A 26,864-nucleotide genomic window follows, 5' to 3' on the forward strand; every position below is an offset into this window, starting at 1 on the left:
TGGGATATGATACGCCACTGCATTTGTAATTGCTATCCACCTGGGGTCTTTCTTGTCATACAGAACACCATGTGAAAACAAGGCAGTAAGAGTTAGCTGCCTGCTACTTTTAGGTGGTGGTGGTGGAGTAGATCTCTCTTGTGCAGTCCTCTCTGCTACACACAGTTCGTTTTCCCGCTCGTGGTTCTTGTGGAGATGTTGAAATAAGTTGCTTGTGCTTGAATCTTTCATTGCAACTGATTTCATGCACAGTTTGCATTGAGGATATTTTTGGTCTGTGTCTGCCATGTCGAAACCATACCATTTCCACACTACAGATTTAGTTGACCCCAATTTAGGAACTAAAACTTCACTTCCCTGAGCAAATGTAACTTCTCCAGCAGCAGCCATGCTTGTTGTTGTTACCAGACGCTGAGCGAAGGCAGGCACGCAGTACATCTGTCATGAGAGGCAGTGACACGGGCCGGAGAAAAAGGGCGCGTTCATGTGAAAAGCCGAAATCGTTCATGTACGATTTCAAAGTTTTTAACATTGTCTTGATCCAAAAAGTCGGTTACGATTTAAAATCGATTAATCGTGCAGCCTTACTTTTATGTAGAGCTCCTGGAAAGGGGAGCGTATTATTGGACATAAATTAAAGGCTCAGTGAGGTTTTTGTGATTAATGGGACACTTTTAGTTTGAACAAATTGTGCCTTTCTGGGGTGAAGCCTCTGTTTCCCATGAGCACCATCGCCCACAGTGATAAAGACATGACCCTTGCCAAGGCATTTGGGGCAGATCAACAGCATGGATCTTCTTTCTAATACTACTTTTCTTTGGTTAGGATAACTGTTCCCAGGACTTCAGCTCCCTGTTCCGTTTCTTCAGTTTGTAATTTAGTGTCAAGAAGTTGAGCACATTGTGCTCTAATTTCGTGACGCAGCGCAGGGGGCGCAAGCCTGGCACAACCCACGCAGTGTTAATTATGTGCGGTGCACCGCCGTGCACTGCCAATTTGGTAGACCATTTGCGCAGAGATGGGTGTGACGGCGCACCAGGGGGAGGTGTCAGCAGATTCATGTTGGTGCAGTGACAGTTTTGTGCCAAAAAAGTGCAATGAAAGCTCGCCAGCTCCAACCTGGTCTATCCTCAGCACAAAGCGAAGCGCACCCCACGCAGCTGTAATTTGGTGACAGGTGCACATGTGCGCACATGTCAACAAAGCCTCAGAGGCAGGTTTCCAGAGTGTCAGTCACATTTTAATGCAACAAACAATCACAGCAATCACTATTTCATGTAACCGTCTGAACCAGCATATACATTTGTATCTATATTAACTGTCCCGTCACGTCTGATGTCAGATTAAAGCTGTTTGTCATAATGGAAAGTTAACCTGACGGCAGCTGGAAGTTTGATGCACATCTTACAATTAAACAATAATCAGCCTTAACATCTGATACTGAGTATATCTGAGTATATCTGGCTTCTCTCATTTCGTTTTTAAAAGTGCTCTGTAAATAAAGCTGGTATTTCATTTAATTCAAAGAAAAGAGGGAGAGAAAAGACGAAGAAAAAAGAGACAAAATAAATGTATGTCACTCAGGATTTACCTGTTATTTCCCATATTTCTCTGTTTTAGTCTTTATTTTTAACGTGATCTAAAAAGATAGAGTACATTATTGTAAGGAGGATGAGGCGGAGACACTGGGAGAGTATACAGTATATCACCAAAGGTTCTGCTATTTAGTCTCTGCTACCGGGTCTTTTCAGCACACCGTTTCCTCGGTGGTGGGGATCAGTCAGACCAATCAGACGCTGCGCCTCTGCCGCAGAGCATTTAAAGGCGAGGAGAGGCGCTCATTTGATTGGTGAAAACAGCACTCTGCTGTGTTAAACTCACTCACGGCTTTTCTCCTCCCTCTCTGCCATTTGTGCGGAGGGAGGCATGGATGCGCACCTCTGCGCCTCTCTTGGCACTGCAGGAAACTTGCAAAGTGCGCCGGTCACGCCCTGTCCGTGCGGCGAAGGCTGGCGCGGGGCAGGTGCGCCTGTGCTTGCGCCTGGTCTACGAAATTAGAGCCCGTTATCTGTTCAGTGATCCTCACAACCCAGTGCTCTGAGACGTGTCTCTAACATTAGTGAATACTGGTTGTGTGCTACCAGTGCTCATCTACAAACTCCAACCTCACCAAGCAGAGCAAACATAACCTCACTCTTCATTTTACTGATGGAATCTAAAGTTTGAACAGACCACTGCAGAATAACTGCTGACTGTTTTAGCCCCTGTTGTATCACTGCCAACATTACTACAAAATAAATCACACGAGTGATTCCAAACAGCACAGAATAATTGATTCATACACTGAGTCCAAGTGTGAATTCAGTTTAACAGCAGTGAACTGATGTGATTTAATCTTATTGCTATGGTGGCTTGTGGGTGTCAGACAGTTTGCAAAAGCCACAACACAAATGCAAGAGCAAAAACACAAATGCAAAAAAGAGACAACACAACAGAAGTACAGCTACAAGGGAATTTAGAAGAGGTTAGTTATCCCAATTGACACAGAAAAGTTGTAAAAGTAATTAAATGATTATCTTTTTTTAACTTCATAATATCGCTTCATATGGGTGTTGTAATATGCTTCATAGTACTTATATTTCTTTATTTACCAGAAAAATATGTCATCTTATATTTAGCTTTATGAATCAGTAAATTTAGCATTAAAGCTATATTTGTCATAGCTGAAGATAAAAAAGAAAACAATCATTCACTTACTTTCAATCCTTTTTTGCATCTGTTAGGATAACTGTCCTCTTAACTTCCGTTGTGCCTGTACTTGTGTTGTGTTGTGGCTTTTGCATTTGTGTTGTGGCTTTTGCACCCATGCTGGGGCTTTTGCACCCGTGTTTTGGCTTTTGCATTTGTATTGTGGCCATTGTTTGTTGCTAACTTGATGACAAGTATTAAATGTATCTCCAACAGTCTGTATCATTCTGTTTACAGCACTCCGCTGCAGGGAGCCAGGAAGTCTGGTGGAGACCATTAACAGCAGCTGTCTCCTGCCCTCCTCCATTAGCACTCATTCTAACACTCACAACAAAATACATCTGAGAGAGGACAAACTAACCCTTCCCAGTGTGTGACACACTGCTTTACAGCTCTCCCTATCACTTCTCTCTGCCTGTGCCGCTTCATTTCACTCTAACTTTGAAATGTGAAAAAGTTCCAACCCAGAGTCTGAACCTGAATGAGAGTAGATAAATAATAAAATAAAGTAAAAGTGGAAGTACTCCCCTGTTAAATTCATATGGAATGATGTCACTTTACTCTTGGAAACACATCTAGGATTATTAGAACAGACATCTGAGTAAATATCTTTATATCTGGATATCCTGTGAGTGAACACCTGCTTTACCTCATTAGTGAGACAAATCCACACAGATCATACCCCACTTTGTTTATAATGGTTTAGATTTAAGTGTATAATGAAGTTAACACTATCGCAAAAACTTTGGCTTCTTACACATGTGTGATAATGGATTTTGTTGATTATCACTGTGTCCTTTGAGGGATTCTTCCTCAGCATCCACTGTACATAAATATAAACATTATGCCTCCATTTCCTTCCATTGCAAAAAAAAGTGAAGCCAAAACAGCTCAGCTAATTGGGCGCTTACATACGGAAGCGCATTGCATTCACTGGATCAAAAAAAAAAAATAGACACCTTATCTCGTAATTACGAGAAAGGATCTTGTAATTATGAGATCCTGATGTTGTAATTATGAGAAAAGATCTCGTAATAATGAGAAAAGATCAGGATCTCGTAATTACGACATCAGGATCTCGTAATTACGAGAAAAGAAGGAAGTGGAAGTTTCTTCTTCGTGGAATGTATTCTACGGAAGTACAGAAGCGTAACTCCTACTGCAGTGATGGAGCTGTCCCAGTTGATATGTTTTTACCACCTTCTCGGTTTGAGACACGGGGAAATGCTAATGTTTCTGAAAAAACGAGAATGGTTTGACGATTAGTATGTCTACATTGCGTAGGCATCTCAAAGCTTTGGGATTGTTCTGGTGTGCCGTATTAACTGGCGTTGAATTAGCTGGTGACAGTCCAGGCAGATGTGAAGGGGGCGTGCCTTTGAAGGACCCATTTGTTTACTATCCAAACACCTCGCAAATCCATTTTTTACTAAAAAATACGCTTTCTGCACCCATTTACTTAGTGGTGAAGTGACTTTAAAACATTTAGCCAGACAACGAAAGGTTTTGAAGAACTACAGACCTATTAGACAGCAGATATATACGTAAGGTAGTACACAGGTAACTATCTTAAATGCCTGATCAAAATGACAAACTTTGGACTGTGTCAACTTGTGAAGAAGAAACTTCCACTTCTTTGACCCATGTCCCCACTCTTGACACGTAGAAGTTTAAAGCCTCAATCTGCTGCCAGTCACTCATGAAGCTCTAAAAGTTTTGGCTTTCCTTTTGAGTGAGCTGCTCTGTCATAAACTTGTCATAAAGTCCACGGATGGCATTAACTACTTAACATTCAGAGGATTAATGATTTTACTGCATGATACCTGATAACTGGATGGCCATCAGCTGTTATGATTCTGCAGTGGAGGAGTGTGTTTCAGCTGGGTCCCCCCCTAACAGCTGAAATAAACAAGATGCATCTGCAGTCTGTCTCCGCTCTGTCATGGCGACAGATCAGATAGGTTTCCATTCAAGTCCATGTGTCTTACACTGGATCCATTCTGTTGCAGTGCGTCTGTGAGGCTGGTCTGTCATAGTGCAGGTAATCCTCAGCCATCCTTTTTTTTGCCGGACGTTGAACTGGGACGCATAAATTCAGCGTAGGTAATATTGAGTGAGACAGGAAGTCATGACTGGAAACTACCTAAAACACCCAGAGACTTTCAAAATAAAACAAACCATGTCAAAATCAGTTTATATTTAGCTTGACTACAATGATGAACCAACATAATGAGTGGAGACCAGGAGTCAACAGGTTTGAGCTTTTACAGCCCAACATGGATGAAGAGAGACTTGTCAATGGAGTGGGAAGCGTGGGAACTCCTTGGTCTGTGTGGGTTGGACTGAACACACAGGCGGTGTAAGTTGACGAACGCAGCCAAGACACAATGATATGCAGTCAGAGTGGTTGTCAGGCCTTTTTGCTCTGGTATCAGAAACTCGTGCACTGGGACCTGAACATGTGGTGATGAGTCCAGATTCTGCCTACAGCAGCTAAACAGTAACTACAAATGTTACACCATTTCAAATAGAAATTAACAGATTTATCACCAATAATAATGTTATAGTATATAGAGTGGAACTGTATATAGAGTGGACAGCGTGGCTCCGCCATTTATCATTGTACGGTTTTGAAGCCAAAATACTGCCGTCTCAGGTGCCACCATTGTAGCAGTTTGGAGCCAGATTCTGCACAGTAGAGACGCTGAGGGATTCTGGGAGAATCTTAGTGGAGCTGGGTGACAAAAATAAATATATATTTTTTTTCTTTCGAGAGTCTAATCACTTCTTGACTCTACCTCCCGACATATTTTACAATCCATGAAAAAAATACACAAGAACGGCAGCTGTCAATCACCGTTAAACGTTGCGTAAAGCCTTGTTTTTAACCTCGAATAACTAATGAAAACGAAACTTTTCAGAAAAAAGAGGACCTGGATACAAGACAGCCAAATAATAACTTCAAATCACCACAACAATCGGACACAAGAAACTTTTCTACGAGGTGTATTAATTTTTTAAAGTTTGACCACAGCCCATCTGGAATGGCTGGAAAGCCGTATTTTTTAACCTATACTGCAGCCACCAGGGGGAGCAGTTTTTGTGGAGACCTCACTCCGAGCCGAGAAAGCAAACATTGATTTTTTTTACAGTCTATGGTTACAACAAAGAAATAACCTCCCAAACACAGATTAATTACTTTTTGAGCTAAGGGAACAGTTTCATGTGATGTTGTGTTATAGCTTTTTGAATAGTCTCAAGTCCAAAACAGAGCTATTGAAGTTCAATCAGCATTTTTAGATGTTTCACCACAGTCATATCATGGCTTTAATTGATTGTTCTTAACTACAGCTTTACTCTGTGAGCTCTTTGATCCTGGAGGAGGCTGAACAGCTGTGTCAGACTTTCACTGTCTGCTCTGTCGTCAGTAAGGTGGCAAAAGACAACTGCTGACAACACACGGTCGAACGCATACCGACCAAATAACCTTTCAGAAACTGAACCATGACATCACTGCTGGGATACACTGTGTGTGTGTGTGTGTGTGTGTGTGTGTGTGTGTGTGTGTGTGTGTGTGTGTGTGTGTGTGTGTGTGTGTGTGTGTGTATGTGTGTGTGTATGTGTGTGTGTGTCAGGCATGCCAGTGGGTCTGTGAGCCACAGAGAATGGCTGCACCTGTGCCCTCACCACGCTGCACCGCCCCACCTTCCAGGAAAGCTGTTTGATTTATGTTGTCAAAGACAGACAAGTGGCTTAGCCCGTGGACTGCTTGAGATGGAGCCAGCAAGTGTGTGTGTGTGTGTACATGTGTGTGTGCAAGTGTGTGTGAATGCATCTAGGAGGTTTGGCATGTGGCATTGATATCTAAAGATGCAGTATGGGGATATAGGGTAGGACAGGGGGATAGGATGTTGACCACAACAGGACAATCCTCTGCTTGTGTCAAAGGAACAAGATGTGCTGCCCATGACCTTTGGAGCAACAATAAAAATCCAAGGAATTGATTTTTATTAGAGCTCACTATATATAAATGCATGTACACATATCTGTCCACTAACCACCTCATAAGCTTTTTATAGAACATGTATAGGCTCAAGTCTCCTGTCAGGTCAGCTGAAGACGACACACAACGGCTCTCAAACAGAGAGGGGTCACAATTGATTTTTCCATTTCATATTCTTGTTAAATTAGGGATCTCAAACTCGTGCTATGGAGGGTGAAGAGGCTGCAGGTTTTCTTTCTAACCAAAAACTCCACCAGCTGATTTTACTGATTACCTCACCTTTAAAGGGGGCATATCATGCTTGTTTCTCCTTTTCACTATGCCAGACTAGGATGCCTGTAAAGCATTTCTGCCCTCAATACAAGTCATTTAGTTCCTTCATTGCCCCACAATAGCGTTCTCAATATCCTCAGTTTAGGCCATTCTTGTTGAAACGCTCCGTTTCCAGAATGACCTCCAGTAACCTCGCAACGTCACAGCCCTTTGTGCTCTGATTGGTCTGTTCTATCAGAGGGGCGGAGGGGGTAGAGCCAGGGGGCGGTTTTTGCAGCATGGCAGTATTTACAAAATCTCTATATTGGATGGGGCAGACCGAGCGAGTTTGCTGTTTGCCAAAACTTCACTGTAAGGCATTGATAGCACTAATAAAATGGCAGAGTGTAGGATACGTCCTTTTGTATTGGACCCCGAGTCAGACCCGGACGGTTCTGCAGCTCAGGAGGAAGAAAATCCACCTGGACACAGATCATCTCAGGACGCTTCAGTGTGATGAGTCAAACCGGTACTGTAACATGTATAGTTTATACGTGGAAATATAGGCAGACTTCACCAATAAACTATGTCTATAACAGGGCTCCATCCTGCTCCTTCACTTTTCTCTGTCTGTTTTATCCATCATGCTGAAAGTGCAGTCTAAAGATCGTCTCTACCGTCAGTTCCTCACTATGTTATTGCCGCAGCATTATTGTGGTCCAGGTTCACAGTGCATGTCAGAACAAGCATGCAAATATCACAGTCTCACAAGTATTACCACGTCTGCTAAAACTACAGTGTTTTAACTACTAATTCACCATGTAAAGCCAAGCTGCTCTGCAGAGCAGAGTCCCTGCATCCAGCACTCAGTCAAGTTAGCCAGAGCTGGTAGGGAGCTGTATTTATACTCGGCTTTTGGTGGGTGTATCCCTCGGTGGCGGTTGTGTGACTAACTGACATCACAGAGGAGGAGCTGCTTTATCAGATTACTCCAATAAAAAGAAAGGATCCTTGTGTTGTCACAACGGTCAAAATCTCGCGGCCAAATGGCAATGACCTATTTTCAGAGGCATCAAATCTCGTTCTAGTATATCAGAAAAAATACAATATCTCATTTTTTTGAAAATTCAGAGGGTGAAAGGTCTTGTTTTCCAATTTATTATATTATATGTAAGTATTAAATCAGGGATCAGCATGATATGTCCTATTTAGGCAGAAAGCAGGGACTAGTCAGTGAAATCAGCTGGTGGAATTTTTGGTTGGAAAGAAAACCTGCAGCCTCTTGGCCCTCCATGGCACGAGTTTGAGATCCCTGTGTTAATGTGATGCTACCTCTGATGCTGCATTTCATCCACTTTGAAACCGTCTTTCGTGCAGACACATAAAAAGCCTCAGTCACATACACACAAACAGATACATACACAGACAAACCTCTTGCTTCAGATGTCTGTCATCCCTCTAAAGGTCAAAGGGAAAGTGTTTCTGACTACTGCCAGCACAGGAGCCAGGCATTAGATAACCGCTGGCATTGAGACCCAGATTCTGGCATATCCACTAAAGAGAGGTGGTAGGAAGTTCAGCACGTTAAAAATGTGCCTTTTTATCATTATTTATCAGTGTAAGAAATGCAGCTTACAGACACTGAGAATGAATGAACCATAAGGTTATTATAACCACACCTGTTTTCTCAGTTTCTGTGGTCTGGTTGGATTTTCACAGGAGAACAAGAATCCATTTACAGCATTCAGACACAAAAGTTCCTTTAGCCCTATTTTCACCAGCAGTCATGTTTGAATTAGTTCACTTTGATACGTACTGGATCGGTAAAGCCTGATCCCGTTTGCATGTCCTGCCCTGCAGCCAACTGCTAATAAATCCAACGAAGAAGAATAACGCAACACAGTAAACAAAGAGCATCCAGCTACACCTCTGCTCTTACACCTGACTTTTCTTCCCTTTTCTAAAAAGGGCGACAAGGTTGTTTTAGTTAATGTTCTGCAAAACATGAGAGTCATCGTAATCACAAAATGTTACATTGATACTTAGATGCAGTACACACAAAATTATAAAGCTGAAAACACTTTTTTTTCTGAGTACATAGAGAAAAATGGTTATACAACATCTGTATATGGAAGTAAAACATAAGGACTGTTTAACTTCAAAATAAGTGCTTATACTTTGATGATTTAAGATAATTCTGCTTTAAAGGGGGCTTTAAATGACTGGCAGTAGATCTAAGAAGAGGATCTCAGTCATTGACTACTGTGTGCTGTACACGACATTAACCCACCTGTTTGGATTGTAAGAGCAGATGACAGGCTTCTTTTTACGTTTAGCCTTTGCTTTAGCAACAATGACAGAGGCGACTGGTTGGCTGGTGATGTGCTTTCCTCTGGGCCGGTGCCACTGCTGGGCCCGACTTGTACAGGACGGCTGATCTCCCCCCTGCAGCACGTCCACGAAGTGGAATAACCCGACAATAGGGGAGCAGTATCCCGGTTACCTGAGGATGTTATCCAAATGATGTGTCAGATGAATTACATGGACTTTGTTAGAGTATATGAACAGATCCTTAGCAGAGCCTAGTACATTACAAAACAATGTTTTAGCAGAAGAAAATCTTGTTCTAATAGCCTACAGTGCTTCTGGTCATTGTAAGGGTTAGGCGTGAGGCCCCACAGGTTAGGTATAGGCATGGGGCCCCGAATGGTTAGGTTAAGGGGAAGGGCTGGGGTAGGGCTCATGAGAGACAAAAACAGAAGACAAAAAACAAAGAGGGTTAGGGTTAGGTCCCATATAGCTTATAGATTAATTTGTCTTGTAATAGCTATTACAATGACCTTATGAAACATTATGAAGCAGTTATATAGTCTTTTAAACAAATAATGTTAAAAAGCATCTTATAAGTATTTACAAAGGTCTTATTAGTGCTTATTACATGACCTTAATATAAAGCGTTACCAAGTTATTCATTGAAGTACTGGGGCATTGCTGCTGCATTGTTCCTCAAAGCAGCTTTCATATTACTGATTTTATTATTGAGGTTTTCTACTGTGCGCTTGTAAAAACACCACACCCATTTACTCCGTTCAAGATCGCTAAACTTTCTCTTTGTTTACCTGATTGACTCACTGATAACAGCTGTTCGTACATTCTTGTAATCAAATGTCAATTCCTTCCTCTGAAAAATGTTTTTCTTGTTCTTCTCTCAGTCACATCGTTAGATTTCCACGTTTATTGCTGTTTATGAGTGGTAGGCATGTGAAGTTTGAATTTGTTTGATGGGGTTTTCCAGGAGGTTCCCCTGAATTATGGCGTATTTGCACATGTGTCTCTGTCATGGTGTAATAAGTTAACTGGGCGATTAATGTCAGTTGTGTATGTGGCTAACGCTGCAGCTAAATAGGCTGTTCCATAACAGAATGTTAGGACTAATGGTCCTGCTTGTTTAATGACTAAACTCGCATACAGGCCCCGAACAGTCAACTACAAATTATGTTCAAAGCTTGATTGTTGTTACCTTTCAAACAACAGCTCTTTGTACCTACCTTGTTGCTTTGCATCCTGGGAAAAGTTGTCTGGAGTGACACGTCCTCACAGAGTCTTTGGGCTCTAATTTCGTAGACCAGGCGCAAGCGCACACCTGCCCCGCACCGGCCTTTGCCACGCGGACAGGGCGTGACCGGCGCACTTTGCAAGTTTCCTGCAGTGCCAAGAGAGGTACAGTCAAGGCGCAGAGGAGCGCAGAGCTGTGCGTCCACGCCTCCCTCTGCGCAAATGGCAGAGAGGGAGGGGAAAAGCCGTGAGTGGGTTTAACACAGCCAAGCACTGTTTACACCAATCAAATGAGCGTCTCTCCTCGCCTTTAAATGCCCTGCGGCCGAGGCGCAGCATCTGATTGGTCTGAGTGATCTCCAGCACCGCAAAAACAGTATGCTGGAAAGACCCAGTAGGGGAGACGGTCAGAGCCGCTGTCTCTGCAGCAGGAGAATGGACAGCGGGGCGCATCGGAGGACACGAAGTGCGTCACTGTGTGGGCCAGCTCCCAGGACAGATGTAATCTGTTCCTTTGTCATTAATAGGAGAACAAAATGAAGAGACAGTTACACAGCTGGCTTATCCATTCAGAATACTTTTGATCCACCTGCACTCCTGGTTTGTCATCGCCAAATAGCAGAACCTTTGGTGATATACTGTATACTCTCCCAGTGTCTCCACCTCATCCTCCTTACAATAATGTACTCCATCTTTTTAGATCAGGTTAAAAATAAAGACTAAAACAGAGAAATATGGGAAATCACGGGTAAATCCTGAGTGACATACATTTATTTTGTCTCTTTTTTCTTCGTATTTTCTCTCCCTCTTTTCTTTGAATTAAATGAAATGAGAGAAGCCAGATATATACTCAGTATCAGATGTTAAGGCTGTTTATTGTTTAATTGTAAGATGTGCATCAAACTTCCAGCTGCCGTCTGGTTAACTTTCCATTATGACAAACGGCTTTAATCTGACATCAGATGTGACGGGACAGTTAATATAGATACAAATGTATATGCTGGTTCAGACGGTTACATTAAATAGTGATTGCTGTGATTGTTTATTGCATTAAAATGTGCCTGACACTCTGGAAACCTGCCTCTGAGGCTTTGATGACGTGTGTGCACATGTGCCTGTCACCAAATTACAGCTGTGGAGGGTGCGCTCCACTTTGCGCCGAGAATAGACCAGGTTGGAGCTGGCGAGCTTTCAGCGCACTTTCTGCGCTGTTTTTGGCACAAAATTGTCACTGCACCAACATGAATCTGCTGACACCTCCCCCTGGTGCGCCGTCAACTCCCCCTGGCGTGCCGTCACACCCATCTCTGCGCAGACAGTCTACCAAATTGTCAAATTGGCAGTGCACGGCAGTGCGCAGCACGAAATTAAGACAACGCCCCCTGCGCTGCGCCACAAAATTAGAGCCCTTTAACTGAATTTCTCAGGTGAAGCAGGGCTTATGATCAACTTTATCTGAAGAGTTTAAAGCTGGCTTCAGAAACACTACACAACCCCTGTGGCTGTTTTTTATGTTACATTGTTCGAAGTTTTTGTTTGTTTGTTTTATGTTCATGTGAAAAAACCCTGAATGACTCTGTCACACTCTCAAACCATTCCCACCTGGCACAGCCTCCTCCCACGTCCACAGGATCAGATACAGATGCTGACCTCAGATCCACTGCTGTTACAGAGACCTGACACCTCAAACAGAAGAGCAGCTCAAAGCTACCAGGCTTATCTCAGCCACAAAGAGCAGCGTGTTATTATTTGCGGACTGCCTTTGGACTCTGGATCATTATGAACAAGTTTTTCTTTTTTTTGTCCCTGGTTACTGTGGATAAAGAATCTATTCATAAAATTTGTCAGAAGCTGCATCTGCTTTGAATTTTTCAACAACTGTTGCTGAAGATTTTTGTAGATACTCTTTTTCCTGGTAAATGTAACATTTGTGATGGAAGACAAGGACACACTGCGAGTAAACATCTTTTCATGAAGTTTTAGCTGTGAAGTCGTGTGAAAGTTTAGGATTAAAAGCAGCTCAAACCGATGGGTGGAGGTGTTGAGATGAGCAAGGTGCCATGCTCGGGGACAGCTGTTCCTACAGTCTGACCATAGACTCCTGTTCAACACCATCATCAGACACTGGGTGAGTTCCTTTCCCTCACCTCATCAGCCATTCAGACATCATAGAAAGTGAGATTGTTTGGTGTTCAGGATCTTTCACATTGGAAAAGATTTTAAACATAAAACTAACTTCTTTCAAATAAGATGAGCCATTGAACCAGTGCTTCTTTTTAGCGGTGTGTTTGCAAAGATTTGAAGAGTGGGAGAAAGAAGATTGAGTATGTGGATGGATGGATGGATGGATGGATGGATGGATGGATGGATGGATGGATGGATGGATGGATGAATGGATGGATGGAAAACAAATTGAGCTTTATGTCTGGACTGAACCAAGCAGCCTACTGAACACTCTTCAGATGTTTTGTCCCTCCTCGTGCACCCCCTCTCCCACAGGTGCCAAACCGCTGCTCTTGAACTCTGATCCTTCACTACCTGTGTTGACATTTGCCTTCCCTCACCATCTTATCACCACCGAAGCGTTCAGCTCAGTCAAGCTGTGACTAAGCCGCGGCTAAGAGCCCGGCACAGCTCGAAGGCTCAAAGTCTGAACACTCAGGATGAGAAACCCGGCGGCTTACCTCAGTTCATTATCCTACACACAGGAAAAGTAAATATTGACTCCAGTGTGGGTCAGGTGGTCCATCAATCATGGCTCCTTTTTAAAAATATAACTGTGTGTGTGTGTGTGTGTGTGTGTGTGTGTGTGTGTGTGCGTGTAGTAGTAGAGTGTGCCTCAGTCAATATTTAGCCGTGTCATGCTACGTCTGCTTCTTTAGTCTCCAGGTGGTTCTGTCAAAGCCGTCTGATGCTTCAGGTCATTCTTACAGCTCTGCCACAGAGCACCAGCACTATGTTTACCTCTAGTGTTATTTCTGTAACTGTCTCACCATTTGTTTGATCAGAATAATTCAAATGGCATTGCAAACATATTTGTGCTTTCTGGTGATACATCCCTCCATGGTAGGCATAGTGATACCAGCCAGAAAAAAAAAAATTAAGTGTTATTTTGTCATAAAATAGATCGAATAAATAATACCGTATTGGCCTGACTACAGGACGACTCTGGTTGTAAGACGACCCATATTTTTCAAATACCATTTTGTGAAAATAAAAGCAAATTAGGTTACTCATAAAACAACTTTTTATTGTGAAATTATTCTAGAAAAACTCACAACAGAGATAACATTTCATGTTATTTAAGATCATGGAATATTTCTGTAGTACTTAATAAAAAGCTGTTCTCTTTCTTAAAATCTGAGGTTATGACTCAGTGAATAAGCAACAAATAAGTAACCTCAAATGTTCAATAAATGGGGCGAGCCCGCAAGCTAGTTCAGGCAGTCAACTCGAGCAGCACTGCTATGCCCATACCACGTGTCTCACACGTCATAACCATCTTGCAATCACATTCTCTCAATTGAGCGGACTATTTAAACTGGGAGTCTCCCATCCCTCTCTGCCTGTCAATGCCTTGGCTGCCCTGCGTTTGTAATGCTGCATGTTTCTTTGCCCCCACCACCACCCCAGCAACCACCTGCAGGCTCCGGGGGGATTATGTTCACTATGTTTTGCTCATCACTCCTCAATGTCACCATGTAAATTTATTGTGAGGGGTGATGAGGCCGGAGCCTGGACGCCAAACATTAAATATATTTGCTGCTAAATAAACAATTCAAACGTGAGTTGTCTGACTGAACTGCATTAATGATGTAAATAACTTTATAACCATCAAATTCATGTCCTATTCAATTTCGTCAAGATTAACTTTAACTCATGAACATTAATTCAGTATGAAAAACAAATTCTAGACTACAAAAACACAGTAGTGCAAATCATTGATGGTAACAACAGTGCAATGAACTGCATTAACCATCAATCTCTCTGAAGCGTCCGCTCTTGGGACCATGGAAAGCTTTTCTCATAGAGTTGGCGTTCTTTTGGCGTTCTTTCTGTGCTCGCCATTTTCGATTGTGGCACTCTGTCACACCACATATCTTGGCCACTTGGCAGTTGTTTGTTGACTCTGCTGCGTTGATTACCATCAATTTAAAGTTGGCATCAAAACCTCACCTCTGTTGTTTGCTCACTTGCCTGGATTTTGAGCCCCTTTGTTCTAGATAGTCACGTTCCTCCATATTTCATCACATCCTGCTATAGCACTGTGGCACTCGATTGGGTCACAGGTCACAGGTCCTTTAGCTCCATCTATTGGCACAGATGTGTAATTAATTCAGCCTAAAAATCTAGTCCTCGATAATAATATGACCCCATTTATGAGAATACGATTTCTAGAATGAAATATCGTCCCGTAGTCAGGTCAATACGGTAAATACTTTTTTTAAATTAATATCTTCTTTTGATGGGGGGGTGGTTGCCTTGAGGCAACACTGTACCATAATGGTTAGTAATGAAAAAAAGAGTTTTTATCTATATTTCAACAATTTTTTTCTAGAAAAAAACCATGGATAATACTTGATAGATTCAACAGTTACCAATCCATGTCATAAAAAGAGTAAAAACTTAAAACTTAAACTTAGCTTCTTCTTGAGGAGGAACTGAAAAACACCGGAGCTCTCTGACCGCCGGGTGAGACACTTCCTCACTTGAGCTGAAGGTCTGCACTGCAAAAAACTAAAATCTCATCAAGTGTCTTTGTCGTAATTTAAGTTAAAATTGTCTTGATACACTTGTTATGAGCCACATTCAACTTATCAGTCCAGAAAAAATGTCTTGTTTCAAGCTGTTTAAAGACAAAACTCAGATCTTAATTGTTTAAAAGTAGTTCTGTCAGGGGATTAAAACAATTAATCTAATTAATTACAGGATTTGTAATCAATTAATCTAATTAATCGCATTTTCATCTCATATCTGCTTAAGGTCCCAAAATAAAGAGTTTGAATTCCAGGACATTAAAATTACATTAAAAGACATTAAAAAAAATAAAAAATAAGGTGGTAATATACACAACACATTTTTAGGTACCCTGAGGCATAAGGAACACATGAAAAAAGTTTTATGGTTCTATCTTTACAAAATCTACACAGTCCTGCACCTGAGATAAGCTGATTTGATTTTTAGGACGTTTTTTTGCTTCTGTTCACATTTTTACTCGATGTGGACTCAATTTTCACTGCAATATGAACTTCTATACTTCTATGAGGTCAGGAGAACCAGGGCTAAAGGCTAAAAACTGTGAGGAACTATGTACAAAACACTTAATTCAAGCCTTGGATCAAAGAAAATTTTGAACGCCCCGCGGATTTGGGATCCAGATTAATCTGCGTTCATTTTTATAATGTGTAAATTTGTGGTGTAATTAATTTATCTAATTAACGCATTAAATGACAGCCCTATTTAAAAGTAAAACAAAAGTCAGCCAATGAAATAAGAAAAATTTGCTCGTAAATTTGCTTGACACTAGAATAACGACTTCGTACAAGTAACTTTTCTCGTGTTCCATTGGCAGATTTTTTTTTAACTTGTTCCAAGCAATTCAAAGCTTATTTTTTTAGTCTTTAAATAATTTGAAATAAGACATTTCTCTGGACTGGTCAGATAAATGTGACCCATATTAAGTCAAAAACACATTTTCTAATGAAAATAAGACAAAGTCAGTTGTTCAGATTTCTGTTTTTTGCAGTGTGCTGCTCTGCTCTGATAGTCCAGGTGACGCCATGGGAGGAAAGTCAGTCCACTCATCTATGATAACTTCAGTGTCTGACTCACAACTTTTTGCTGCTGCAGTTAGAAATGTAAAAAAAGGTGGAACTCCTTAGAAACTCACTGTTTAGTTCTGCCCTTTCATTCCAAAAAACAAAAATAAAAATAATCTGAATTATCAAAGTAATTAGTGAAAAAAAGTGAAATTTGAATGTTTTTATTTCATTTTATTTTATTTGTGTGCCCATACTGAACTTCTATGTGTTTAGTGTGGGACTAAAACGGTGTTAACCTTGAGGCACATGAAGATTTCTGAGCACTGTCTGGGTAACTGACTCAGTGACTTAAATGACTCTATAAACCTGATGTACTGTGGTGAGTAAATCATTAGAACTTGATTCAGTAAAAATAATCCAGTTTACCACCACTAGTTTGTCTCCTTTGCAGCGTGTTACAGCTGTTGCATTTGCTTTTGAACGTGCAGTGCTTCTAAATATGAGAGGTGTTTATCTTTTTGCACGTCATTTCAGCTGTTGCAGCGCGTTTGGCCCTGGAGGTTTGATCCACTGGTTGTTGTCTTGATTTCCACGTTAATGGCTGGGTTGTGATAAAAGATCTTCGGGAGTGTGGTGTGTTTGTCTTTTTTACTGACTCCTGTTTTACTGTCTGATGAACACATCAGAGACTCAGTGTGATGTTTATCACCACACAAAGCTGGTTTTCATGTTGTGTGTCAGTGACAGTTTGACCTTCACAGTGTCACCTTCTATAGGACAGCACGTTTGTCATGTGCAGGAGGTCTGAGACTGTGGAGGAATGACCGTTATGTATTCAAGACAGGTCGACCACATGCCATTTCACGTATGTGTCTGCCACTAGAATGTTCCGTCGGTTAATGTGGATAACTCTGTTTGGACAAATATAACAGCCACAGACACACAGCGAGGCATGCAGCCAGTCAGCATGTTCATCAGTCATCAAACAAAGCAGCTCTATCTCAAGACAGGCGAGAAAACACACACACACACACACAGCCACAGAGTCACTTCCTAACTGTTATAGGGTGAGGAACTCCATGGTTCTGTTTTATTCAGCACGATGTAAAATAAATAAATAAATCAAGGTATTAATGAATTGTTTGCAAATTTACAGATATTTCTTACAGCTTAAGTCTGATCCTGTGGTGATTGTACAATATTGAAAAATAACAATTCCTGTTTATTTTCCAGCTGGATCGTTGCCCCCAGCAGCAGCGGTGGACTACAACTCCCTCATTCCTCAGAGAGGATGTTTCTGTGGGCGGGAAGTAAAGCAGCAGATGGAAGAAGTGAACGCAGGTATGAAGACTGTCAGTGCAGTTTCCCTCAATGGCTTCAACAAATAAATAAAAGGAACTTTAACCCTTTAACATTGTGTAAATCTGCTAAGACACAGTCTTAATAAATAAATAGATATGTAAATAGTAATATTTTTCTACTTTTCCATACTTCTTATATTCTTTTTATTTCTTCAATTTTTTAATTTTATATTCTATTATCAATATTCTATCTTTATTGTTATTGCATTACTGCACTTTTATTTGTGAGCTGCTGTGGCAAAAAAATTTTCCCCCAAGAGGGATCAATAAAGAATATTCTATTCTATTCTATTCTATTCTATTCTATTCTATTCTATTCTATTACATTCTATTACATTACATTCTATTACATTACATTACATTTCTACATACTGTAACACTGGTTTTAGAGCATTTTTTGTCTTTTACATCAATGTAACCCTTAAAATCCCAAATTTTATTAATATGGGATATGCTTGTGTCTTAACTTCTACGATAAATTTATTAAAAGTGCAATTAACATGGAAAAAGGGAAAACCCCTTTTTTTCCAAATATAATCTAAAATACAGAAACTGCACAGCTCCATCACACAAACTTATTGATGGAAAACAAGCTGAACAATTTTCTTTGCAACCACAGGAACCAGTAAAATAATCACAAACAAACAAAAAATAGATAAAACTACAGAAGAGTATTAGAACCACCCGTGAGACAAATAAAATTAGAGGGGGCAGAATTTTTTTTTTTCATCATGCACTTTGAGAAAAAAGTCGAAATGTCAAGAATAAAGTTGGCATATAATGGCGAGAATAAAGTTGAAATGTCGAGAATAAAGTTGAAATGTCGGGAATAAAGTCAAAATGTCGAGAATGAAGTCGAAATGTCGGGAATAAAGTCAAAATGTTGAGAATAAAGTCGAAATGTCAAGACTAAAGTTGTTATATAATGGCGAGAATAATGTTGAAATGTCGAGAAGAAAGTCGAAATGTCGGGAATAAAGTTGAAATGTCAAGAATAAAGTTGACATATAATGGCATATAATGTTACAGGATGCATCTCTGTCGTTCTCCTCACTGGATTTATCAAGAACTGGGACGGAACAAAGGAGACATCAACTTTTTTCTAGACATTGTATGTTGATTTTTTTTTTGCTCGACATTGTATGTAGACTTTATTCTCAACATCATATTTCAACTTTATTCTCGACATTATATTCCGACTTTTTTCTCGACATTTCGACTTTTTTCTCAGCATTTAGACTTTTGTCTCGACATCATATTTCAACTTTATTCTCAACATTATATTCCGACTTTATTCTCGACATTTCCACTTTTTTCTCAACATACTATTTCAACTTTATTCTCGACATTATATTCCGACTTTATTCTTGACATTTCAAATTTTTTCTCGACATCCTATTTCAACTTTATTCTCAACATTTAATTCTTACTTTATTTTTAAACATGTCGACTTTTTTCTCAACTTTTAGACTTTTTTTTTAAACATTTCGACTTTTTTCTTTATTTTTCTCACGGGTGGCCCTAATACTCTTCTGTGTAAAACAAACAAACAAATGAATAAACTAATTAATGAATATTTACCACAGTGCAATCAAATTTGTCAGAGTACCTGACACCTATGAGCACATAAATTGTATGCACCAAACCATGCTCACAATAAAAAAGTCCAACTGAAAATTAAATAAAGAAATAAAGAAATGAATTTTTCCAAACTCTTAAGTTGAAACCTCAGACTACAGGAACACAAAAGACAACCTGATGGTGTTTTTTCAGCATAGAAAGTCATATAAATACCTGTGGTCCTGCTTACAAAGATTTTTTTTTTGTGCCCTTTACTGTGCGTGTGTTTGTTTTTCAATTAGAAAAAAACGCAAAATCATTGGTTGAAACAGATGAATAGCTGTTGCTTGAGTTGATGTGTGAGCAGTGAAAAGGACTCTAAGACCTGCTGAGATTTCATCTGATATTATACTTACAGATTAGGCCTATGCGCAGTTTGATTTGCTCTTTTTTGATTTTGCACTGAAATAGCTTAAATCATATTTATTGGCTGCACTGAGACAGAAATGAATGAGATTGAAAAGTTTTACTTGGATTAATTGAAGAAGTCAAAATATCACCTCACACCAGAGAAACATCTTAATATAAAATTAAGAACCATCTGAAAAAGAGACTGTTGATGTGTCAGTACAAAACCAGAGAGATGATCTTACAAGAAGTGCTCAAATCTACCAGGGTTGAGTAGCTCTGTTTCATATTTCATCAGAATGACTCTGTTGCTTCAGTCAGTTTTATTTATACAAAAACATGTCTGGCTAAAAGTAAAGCAGAGAAGTTTCAGAGATTCCCATCAACTCAGCATTTTTATTGCCAGTAAGTGAGATTCAGTGACACCTGGTGGTGAACCAGCCAACATAACAGTCACCCCTCTCCACATGTAAGCTGTTGAATCTGAAGGTATTTCTTTTATGTAATGATAAACCAGCATTGCTGAACTAAAAACACAATTTCAGCTCATTGTGAAAAGAACTGCCGACAAAGTCATCAAGTCATCCAATCCAATCCACTTCATTTACACAGCACACTTTGAAAACAATCAAGTTTACCAAAGTGCTGCACAGTAAAAATCAAATGAGAACATCGATAAAACTAATAATTTAAAATATAATAATACACAGAAGCCAGTCAGGGCCATAAAAACACAGGGGTTGAGGCCATAAAAGGACAGAAATCACACAACTCTCATGCTGAATTAAAAACCAAAGAATAAAAATAAGTTTGAAGACGCAATTTAAAAGTTGGTAGGGTGGGGGATGTTTTTATTTTGAGCAGCTGATCGTTCCATAATTATAGAGCCACTACGGAGAAGGCTTTATCATCTCAGGTTTTTAAACAGGTTATTGGGACCAGAGGTGAAGATGCTCAGCAGACCTCAAGGACTGAGAGGGAGTGTAGACACTTAACAGGTCACACATGTACTGAGGTGCTGATCCAGTTAAAGCTGAAAAAATAAAATAAAATAAAATTCTGAAATGAATCCTAAAATAAATGGGGAGCCAATGGAGGGACACCAGGGTCGGGTGATGTGGTTTTGTTTCGGTGCGCCTGTTAAGAGACGAGCAGCAGCATTTTGGACTAACTGTAAGCGTGTGAGAGAAGCCTGATTAACACCAATGTAGAGAGTGTTACAGTCCAACCGTCAAAAGATAAAACTGATTTAATCTTGGACAAAAGCCTGAGGTTAAACTGGATTTGACAACTGAATTTATTTATTTCCAATTTAAAATCATTTTCATCTTTAACAGTAAGATTTAAATCGTTGGCTAAGAAATAAGGTCAAAGAGGGTCATGGGAAATGATCAGAAACATCATTTGGGACTCTCAAAAACATTTTATTCTCTTTCTTTGATGCTGATCTCCCCTCAGATCCATCTATCAAGCGATTCGTGATTATGATGTCCTGGACAAGAGGAAGACGGTGACGGCGCTGAGGGCAGGAGAGGACAGAGCCATCCTTCTAGGCCTCAGCATGGTGCTGCTCTCTGTCATGATGTACTTCGTTGTGGGAATCACAATCCTGCGCTCCTACTCTGACAGGTCAGAACAGGTGACTGGGTCACTCAGTCACTTATGGGTTGAGTCATTTTGGAGCAAAACGTGACCGCAGTGAGCAAAGGTCCGTTTTTCAATGGATTTGTCATCTAGGAGGGCTAAAAAACAAATTTAGCCAGGGTATATTTTTTAAAAATGGCGGGGAAAATTTTTTAGAGGCCAAAATCCAAAATGGCTGTCATGGAAATAATCTCTTTAAAGGCTCGACCGACAATGATGGACAATACATGTTTTCAGACCTTATTTTTGTTGAGAAATACATATTTCAGGGTTACATAATGATTTGACCTTATTTTGATCTTCAAATTCAAGATGGCTGCCACTTTTGGTGTTTTTTTTAGGGTTTTGGGGGGAGTTTTTGCCATTTTTGGGACATATTTTTTCAGTATTGTTACAGAGTCTCTATAGGGTTAAAATGGAAGCTCTGCTCATGATGAGTTAAATAATATGTAGTTAAAGTTCACAGATATAACATCTGAAGTCAATCAAGTGGATGTTTATGTGTAAACAACCCTTGTTGATTGACAATTTCCCATTTAAAAGGACTATGTAGAAATGAGTTTTCAGGTCTATATCACAATATTTTTGGGCTATATTAAATTTTTGTGCAGTTTCAGACCAATGGAAATGAAAAGACTCATTTATTTCGCTCCCATTTAAGTGAATGGAGATTTATCATCATCATGGAAACCACTGGAGCAAAGACATATGTGTGATGTCACAAGGAAACTGCAGGCTGTTTTTGAATTCACCGACTACATACTGTGTATGAAAGTATTATGTAGTAGGCACTGCACACTGCCTACTTCACTTGAATGTAGTATGTACTTTGACTGTTCTGTTTGGTTTATTTTGTAGTTTATTTTGTCACATTTCGCTCCAAAATGACCCAACTATATGGGTTGGTTCAGTTTCACAAAGCAGACGTTCATCCTCTAAAACTGTTTCAAGCTTGTATTGAAACTTACCGATCTCTCCCCAGCTTGTGGACAGGTGAAGCCAGCTGCACCATTGTGAACTCCACCATCGTGTGGGATGTGAATTGTTCGTACAGCTGTGGAGCAGAGTGCTGGAAGAGTTCCCGTTACCCCTGTCTGCAGGTCTACGTCAGCCTCAACTCCTCAGGGAAGGTGGTGCGACTGTTTCACAACGAGGAGACGCAAGACAGCAGTCCTGAGGTAAACACAGCCGAGGGCTCTGCTGATAATTCCTGAATGGCTTTGTGTTTAAAAAAAGGGAATGTTGATGTTTAGAGAGAGAAATCTGCACCCCTGGTGGTCACATATTGAATATTTAAACAGTATGTGACCAGACACACTGTTAGATACACACAGGGTCTCAATGATTTGATGTCTCAATGAACGATGATTTATTTCCAAAGAGTTGATAAAATAAGTAAAAACGCTCGCTAATTAGAAAGAGAGTAGGAAATTCAATTAAATTGCAAAACCTAGACATGGTACTTACAATGGGGAGGTCCTATGTAAACCCACAAGAACACCCAGTGAGCACCTCATGAACTCACACAGAATTATCACTACAATAAGGCACTGTAAATACTTACTGCAATCAGGCACTGTAATACTCACTGCAAACCCACACTGTAAATACTTACAGCAATCAGGCACTGTAATACTCACTGCAAACCCACACTGTAGATACCCACTGTAATTAGGTACTGTAATAATCACTGCAAACTCACCGTAAATACTTACTGCAATAAGGTACTGTAATACTCACTGCAAACCCACACTGTAAATACTTACTGCAATTAGGTACTGTAATACTCACTACAAACCCACACTGTAAATACTTACTGCAATTAGGTACTGTAATACTCACTACAAACCCACACTGTAAATACTTACTGCAATTAGGTACTGTAATACTCACTGCAAACTCACTGTAGATACCCACTGTAATTAGGCACTGCAATACTCACTACAAACCTACACTGTGAAATATCCACTGCATCCAGGTGACCACCACCAGACCTACCACACTGCACACCACTAGGTGGACCCCACGGGTACTCCCCACAGCTTGTGCCTCTGTTAAGGGAAAGAATAAAACAATGAAAATATCAGTTGGTCCAGTATTACAAAAAGGTAGCGTAGGCTACACTGGTTTGTTGTGGACTGAAAATCAAGTGTTCCAACAGATGCAGGTTGTAAATACACAGACGATATAAAAATACTCTACTCTGAGAAACTAGAATCCTGATATGGATTGGCCTAGAAGCAAATATCTAAATCTTGTGCAGTATCGTAACAAGCAAACAAACAGTCTGAATGGACTGGCTTAGGCCCAAAGCTAAGCCTGGCTAAACTGAGCCAAGCAGAACAAAGCAGAGTACTGCAACACAAGGACGACAAAGGCAAAACAGCAGTCTGGCAATTAAATCTGAAGATATAAAGTGAAAATCATAATCAAACAGCTAAAATACCTCAGAGGTTGATAACCCTCCTACTTTACCATACCTAGCTATATTACCTGGCTTGATCTGGGCCCTGATTAAGGAAAACCAACAAGATGGCTACTCTGGCTCAACAGGAAGGGGGGAGGCGATAGCAGAACTCCTAGAGAATGAATGGCATTATTAGTGTTCAGCCTGTAATGACAAACATGAAATCCTCATTTATAGCCTACCTTACAGTACATAAGTCTACCAGGTGCTTAACAGTTGAGATTCATCAGCAAACGGCTTCCCATCATCTAGATTTACAGCAACACATTAGGTTTCAGACTGGAATATCATTATTTAGAGTTTCTCCCCAGCTTTCCCTTACCTGCACACAACAAGCAGTCCTGCCACACTGCTACCAGGATTCAGACAAAGGGAGGCACTGATTGCTCCCACCTGGCCTTATAAAGATGGGAAACCGTACCTGGCCCTACCTACAGAGGGGATTGTTTAACCTTTTGGTTTCAGGCCTCACAAGTAGTTCCATTTTTAAACCAAAAGCATTGATATTCCTCACTGTCTTTCTCTCCCTCAGTGCTTCTACATACCTAAGTGCCGTAAGGATTACTCAGCCACACACGCCGTGGTCCAGAACATCTCGGAGCGCCTTAGGTCTCAGCACACCATCCAGTGTTTTGTGGACCCCACAGACAAAATGGACAGCGCCATCCTGACTCAGATCTACGGTCGTGTCGCCGTCTTCCACTCCCTGTTCTGGCCGACCTGCACCCTGGCTGGAGGAGCCATCATCATTGCCATGGTGAAGCTGACTCAGTCTCTGTCCATCATGTGTGAGAGACTGAGCCGCCTTAAGAGGTGAAAGAGGCTCTCGTCACGTGGACGCAGCGTGGATAACTAAAGCAGCTTGTCGGGTCCAAAGCAAACAGACACATAGTGAAGAAAACAGTCTGCCTGACACTGCTGGGACACCAGGACTCAAGAACAATCTCAAAGCAGATTCAGGGGAGTTTACTGAGTCAGGTTGGACTCCATGTTTAAAGCATATGAGCATAAGTTCGATTCTGGGAAATAATCCATGAAATTATCATTTCCGTTAACTTTGTTGGCCAGTCACCATTGTGTACAAATGTGAGAACATGTTTTTGAGTTCCTCTCTGTGTTTTACTGATGCTTGGCTAAATTTTACAGGTAAAAGACTTTTTCAGTGAGAGTTAAATAAGCCCTCTCGCTAGCTAACAGCTATCTAGTTTAGCTTAACTGACAAAAAGTTGAAGGAAGGGGAAATCATTGGTCTAGATCTGTTGAAAGGTGACAATCCTCCTCCTGGCTCACTAACATGCCACTGCCTCCAGCTCTGCTAATGTAGCATAAAAACATGGTTTTAAGAGAGCACATAAGACATAAAAGTCTGGAATGTATTCTTTCAAAAGTGGATTAACTTTTTTTTAATTTTTTTATACACTTATAACTGGTTCCGTTAGTCCTTTTAAGGCTTTGTAACCTCTTATAATAAGACCTGCTTAGCTTTACTGTGTATATGTCCAAGAATTATGCCTTGTCCACATGTTGCCGGGTATTTTAAAAAATGAACATCCCCCTTATTCAATTTTGAAAGTACTTTCGTCCACACACAGCAGGCAAATCTGCTGCCAAGTCCAGCTCAGAGCAGGCGAAACCCATATTTGTTAGTGTTTTTCACATGTGAAACCCGTGCCAGCCAATCAGATTGAACCCCCGTCATTCAGCTGTGATGTTTAGGAACCAAAAACTCTGTTTACGTTGAACAAAAGAACTATAGTTTTCCAAAATCTTCACTTTGGCCAGAGTTTTCAGAAAAAAAAGATTTAGAGCCTTAAAACTGCTGTTTGATGTGGATAACAACATAGAAGTATTCCAGAGTAGTAGTTTGTCAACTGACGGGGGGGATTTAATAACCAGATAACATATTTTTTTAACTTAATATCATCACTTTGACAGATGGTAAACAGCTCCCAGGTTTGGGAAATAGCAGTGAGTGGATAGAAGAGATCAGCAAGTGGAAAGATATTAGGTGGACAAATGCTTTTAGAGGAGAAATCCAGCGTAGACCCACAGAGGACTTTAAACACACAGCTATCACACTCAGCTAAGGACTGCACAGGGACGTATTTAGTCGTTTGGGGGCCCAAGGCAAACCCAGTCAATGGGGCCCTCCATGTCCTTGTAACTCATCTTCCTCAGAGCTAGACTGACCTTCCCTGGGTCCACTGTCTCTTTCAGAGAATCAAGGCATGAGACAGTGCTAATCTTGTACATGGTAACTTAACGCAACTAAATGTATTTCCTCAAGTTCTGTACTTTAGTTTGATTTTGAAAAAAGTGAATACATAATTTAGTCCACTTTGTCCTGGATTTGAAATCTTTTATGGTCAATTGACAGCTTATTTGTCCCACAGTGGGGAATTTACAGAGTAACAGTAACAAACAAGAAAGTATGAAGTGAAAAACATTACAATCAGTAAATATTGAAAAAAATAATTTAGTAAAGAAAAAATATGTAAATATCAAGCACAACATAAAACTGGAAAAAAATCTACTGAAAGAGGTGATATTTACAGTTACCATACTTTTTGGTACTATTATTCTAAAGTTAATGTATTTTTATTTGACCCCCTGTCCAGTGAGTTATGTATCCAAAAAAGAGATTTTGTACAATAATGTTTATCACCAACTCAAAAAGTTTGATTTTGAGAAAATGATCCTGTTTCCTGGGCTAGATAAAGTCCTTAAAATCTTAAAACTCTTGTATGTTTATCCCAGATCTCAGAGCATCATTGTTTTTATTTCTGACTTGGTTGAAAATAAGAAAAAATGGAAAAAAAAAAATGTTTTTTGCCACTTTCTTTCTGAATCAAATTTTCAGATGTGTTGTAACATGGAATAGCCCATTGAATAAGAAGGGAGGGGGAGGACCCAAAACCATCATTGAAGATTAAACCTTTTGATGTATTGTGAAGCATGTGAAGTAAGATTTAGAAAAAAGAAAAGCTTTCAATTGAGGAGAACTTCATAAATCAGTTTTTAAGAGATGCTTTGGGGGCCCCTGGGAATCTTGGGGCCCCAGGCAACTGCCTGTGTGCCTCATTGTAGCTACGCCCCTGTCTGTT

At 40.3% G+C, this 26,864-nt stretch overlaps 1 protein-coding gene and 1 long non-coding RNA gene across 2 annotated transcripts; one reads left to right on the plus strand and one right to left on the minus strand.

Annotated features, from left to right (window-relative positions):
• The first annotated feature begins 12,576 nt into the window (after nucleotides 1-12,576).
• s100p (S100 calcium binding protein P) lies at nucleotides 12,577-24,752 on the plus strand. The gene is made up of 5 exons (XM_074668713.1): nucleotides 12,577-12,686; nucleotides 17,554-17,661; nucleotides 21,108-21,278; nucleotides 22,276-22,471; nucleotides 24,293-24,752. The coding sequence occupies exons 1-5, from the start codon at nucleotides 12,619-12,621 to the stop codon at nucleotides 24,575-24,577; spliced, it is 828 nt and encodes a 275-aa protein (XP_074524814.1). The 5' UTR covers nucleotides 12,577-12,618; the 3' UTR covers nucleotides 24,578-24,752.
• LOC141789337 (uncharacterized) lies at nucleotides 22,433-24,127 on the minus strand. The gene is made up of 4 exons (XR_012598199.1): nucleotides 24,083-24,127; nucleotides 23,943-24,008; nucleotides 23,787-23,872; nucleotides 22,433-22,511 (listed from the first exon to the last, which is right to left on the minus strand). It is a non-coding gene; the product is annotated as an uncharacterized LOC141789337 (long non-coding RNA).
• Nucleotides 24,753-26,864: the final 2,112 nt, after the last annotated feature.

This window comes from Halichoeres trimaculatus, unplaced genomic scaffold (assembly GCF_033239565.1).
Source record: "Halichoeres trimaculatus isolate MK-OKI-2021-1 unplaced genomic scaffold, fHalTri1.1 fHalTri1_scaffold_4, whole genome shotgun sequence".
NCBI classification, from domain to species: Eukaryota; Metazoa; Chordata; class Actinopteri; order Labriformes; family Labridae; genus Halichoeres; species Halichoeres trimaculatus.

Bases quoted from the DNA above. Each gene is read 5' to 3' on its own strand.
- s100p (XM_074668713.1), top strand. From the start codon at position 12,619: ATGCTCGGGGACAGCTGTTCCTACAGTCTGACCATAGACTCCTGTTCA. The intron at 12,687-17,553 runs GTGAGTTCCTTT...TTTATTTTCCAG, and splicing joins ACACCATCATCAGACACTGG to CTGGATCGTTGCCCCCAGCA. The intron at 17,662-21,107 runs GTATGAAGACTG...ATCTCCCCTCAG, and splicing joins GATGGAAGAAGTGAACGCAG to ATCCATCTATCAAGCGATTC.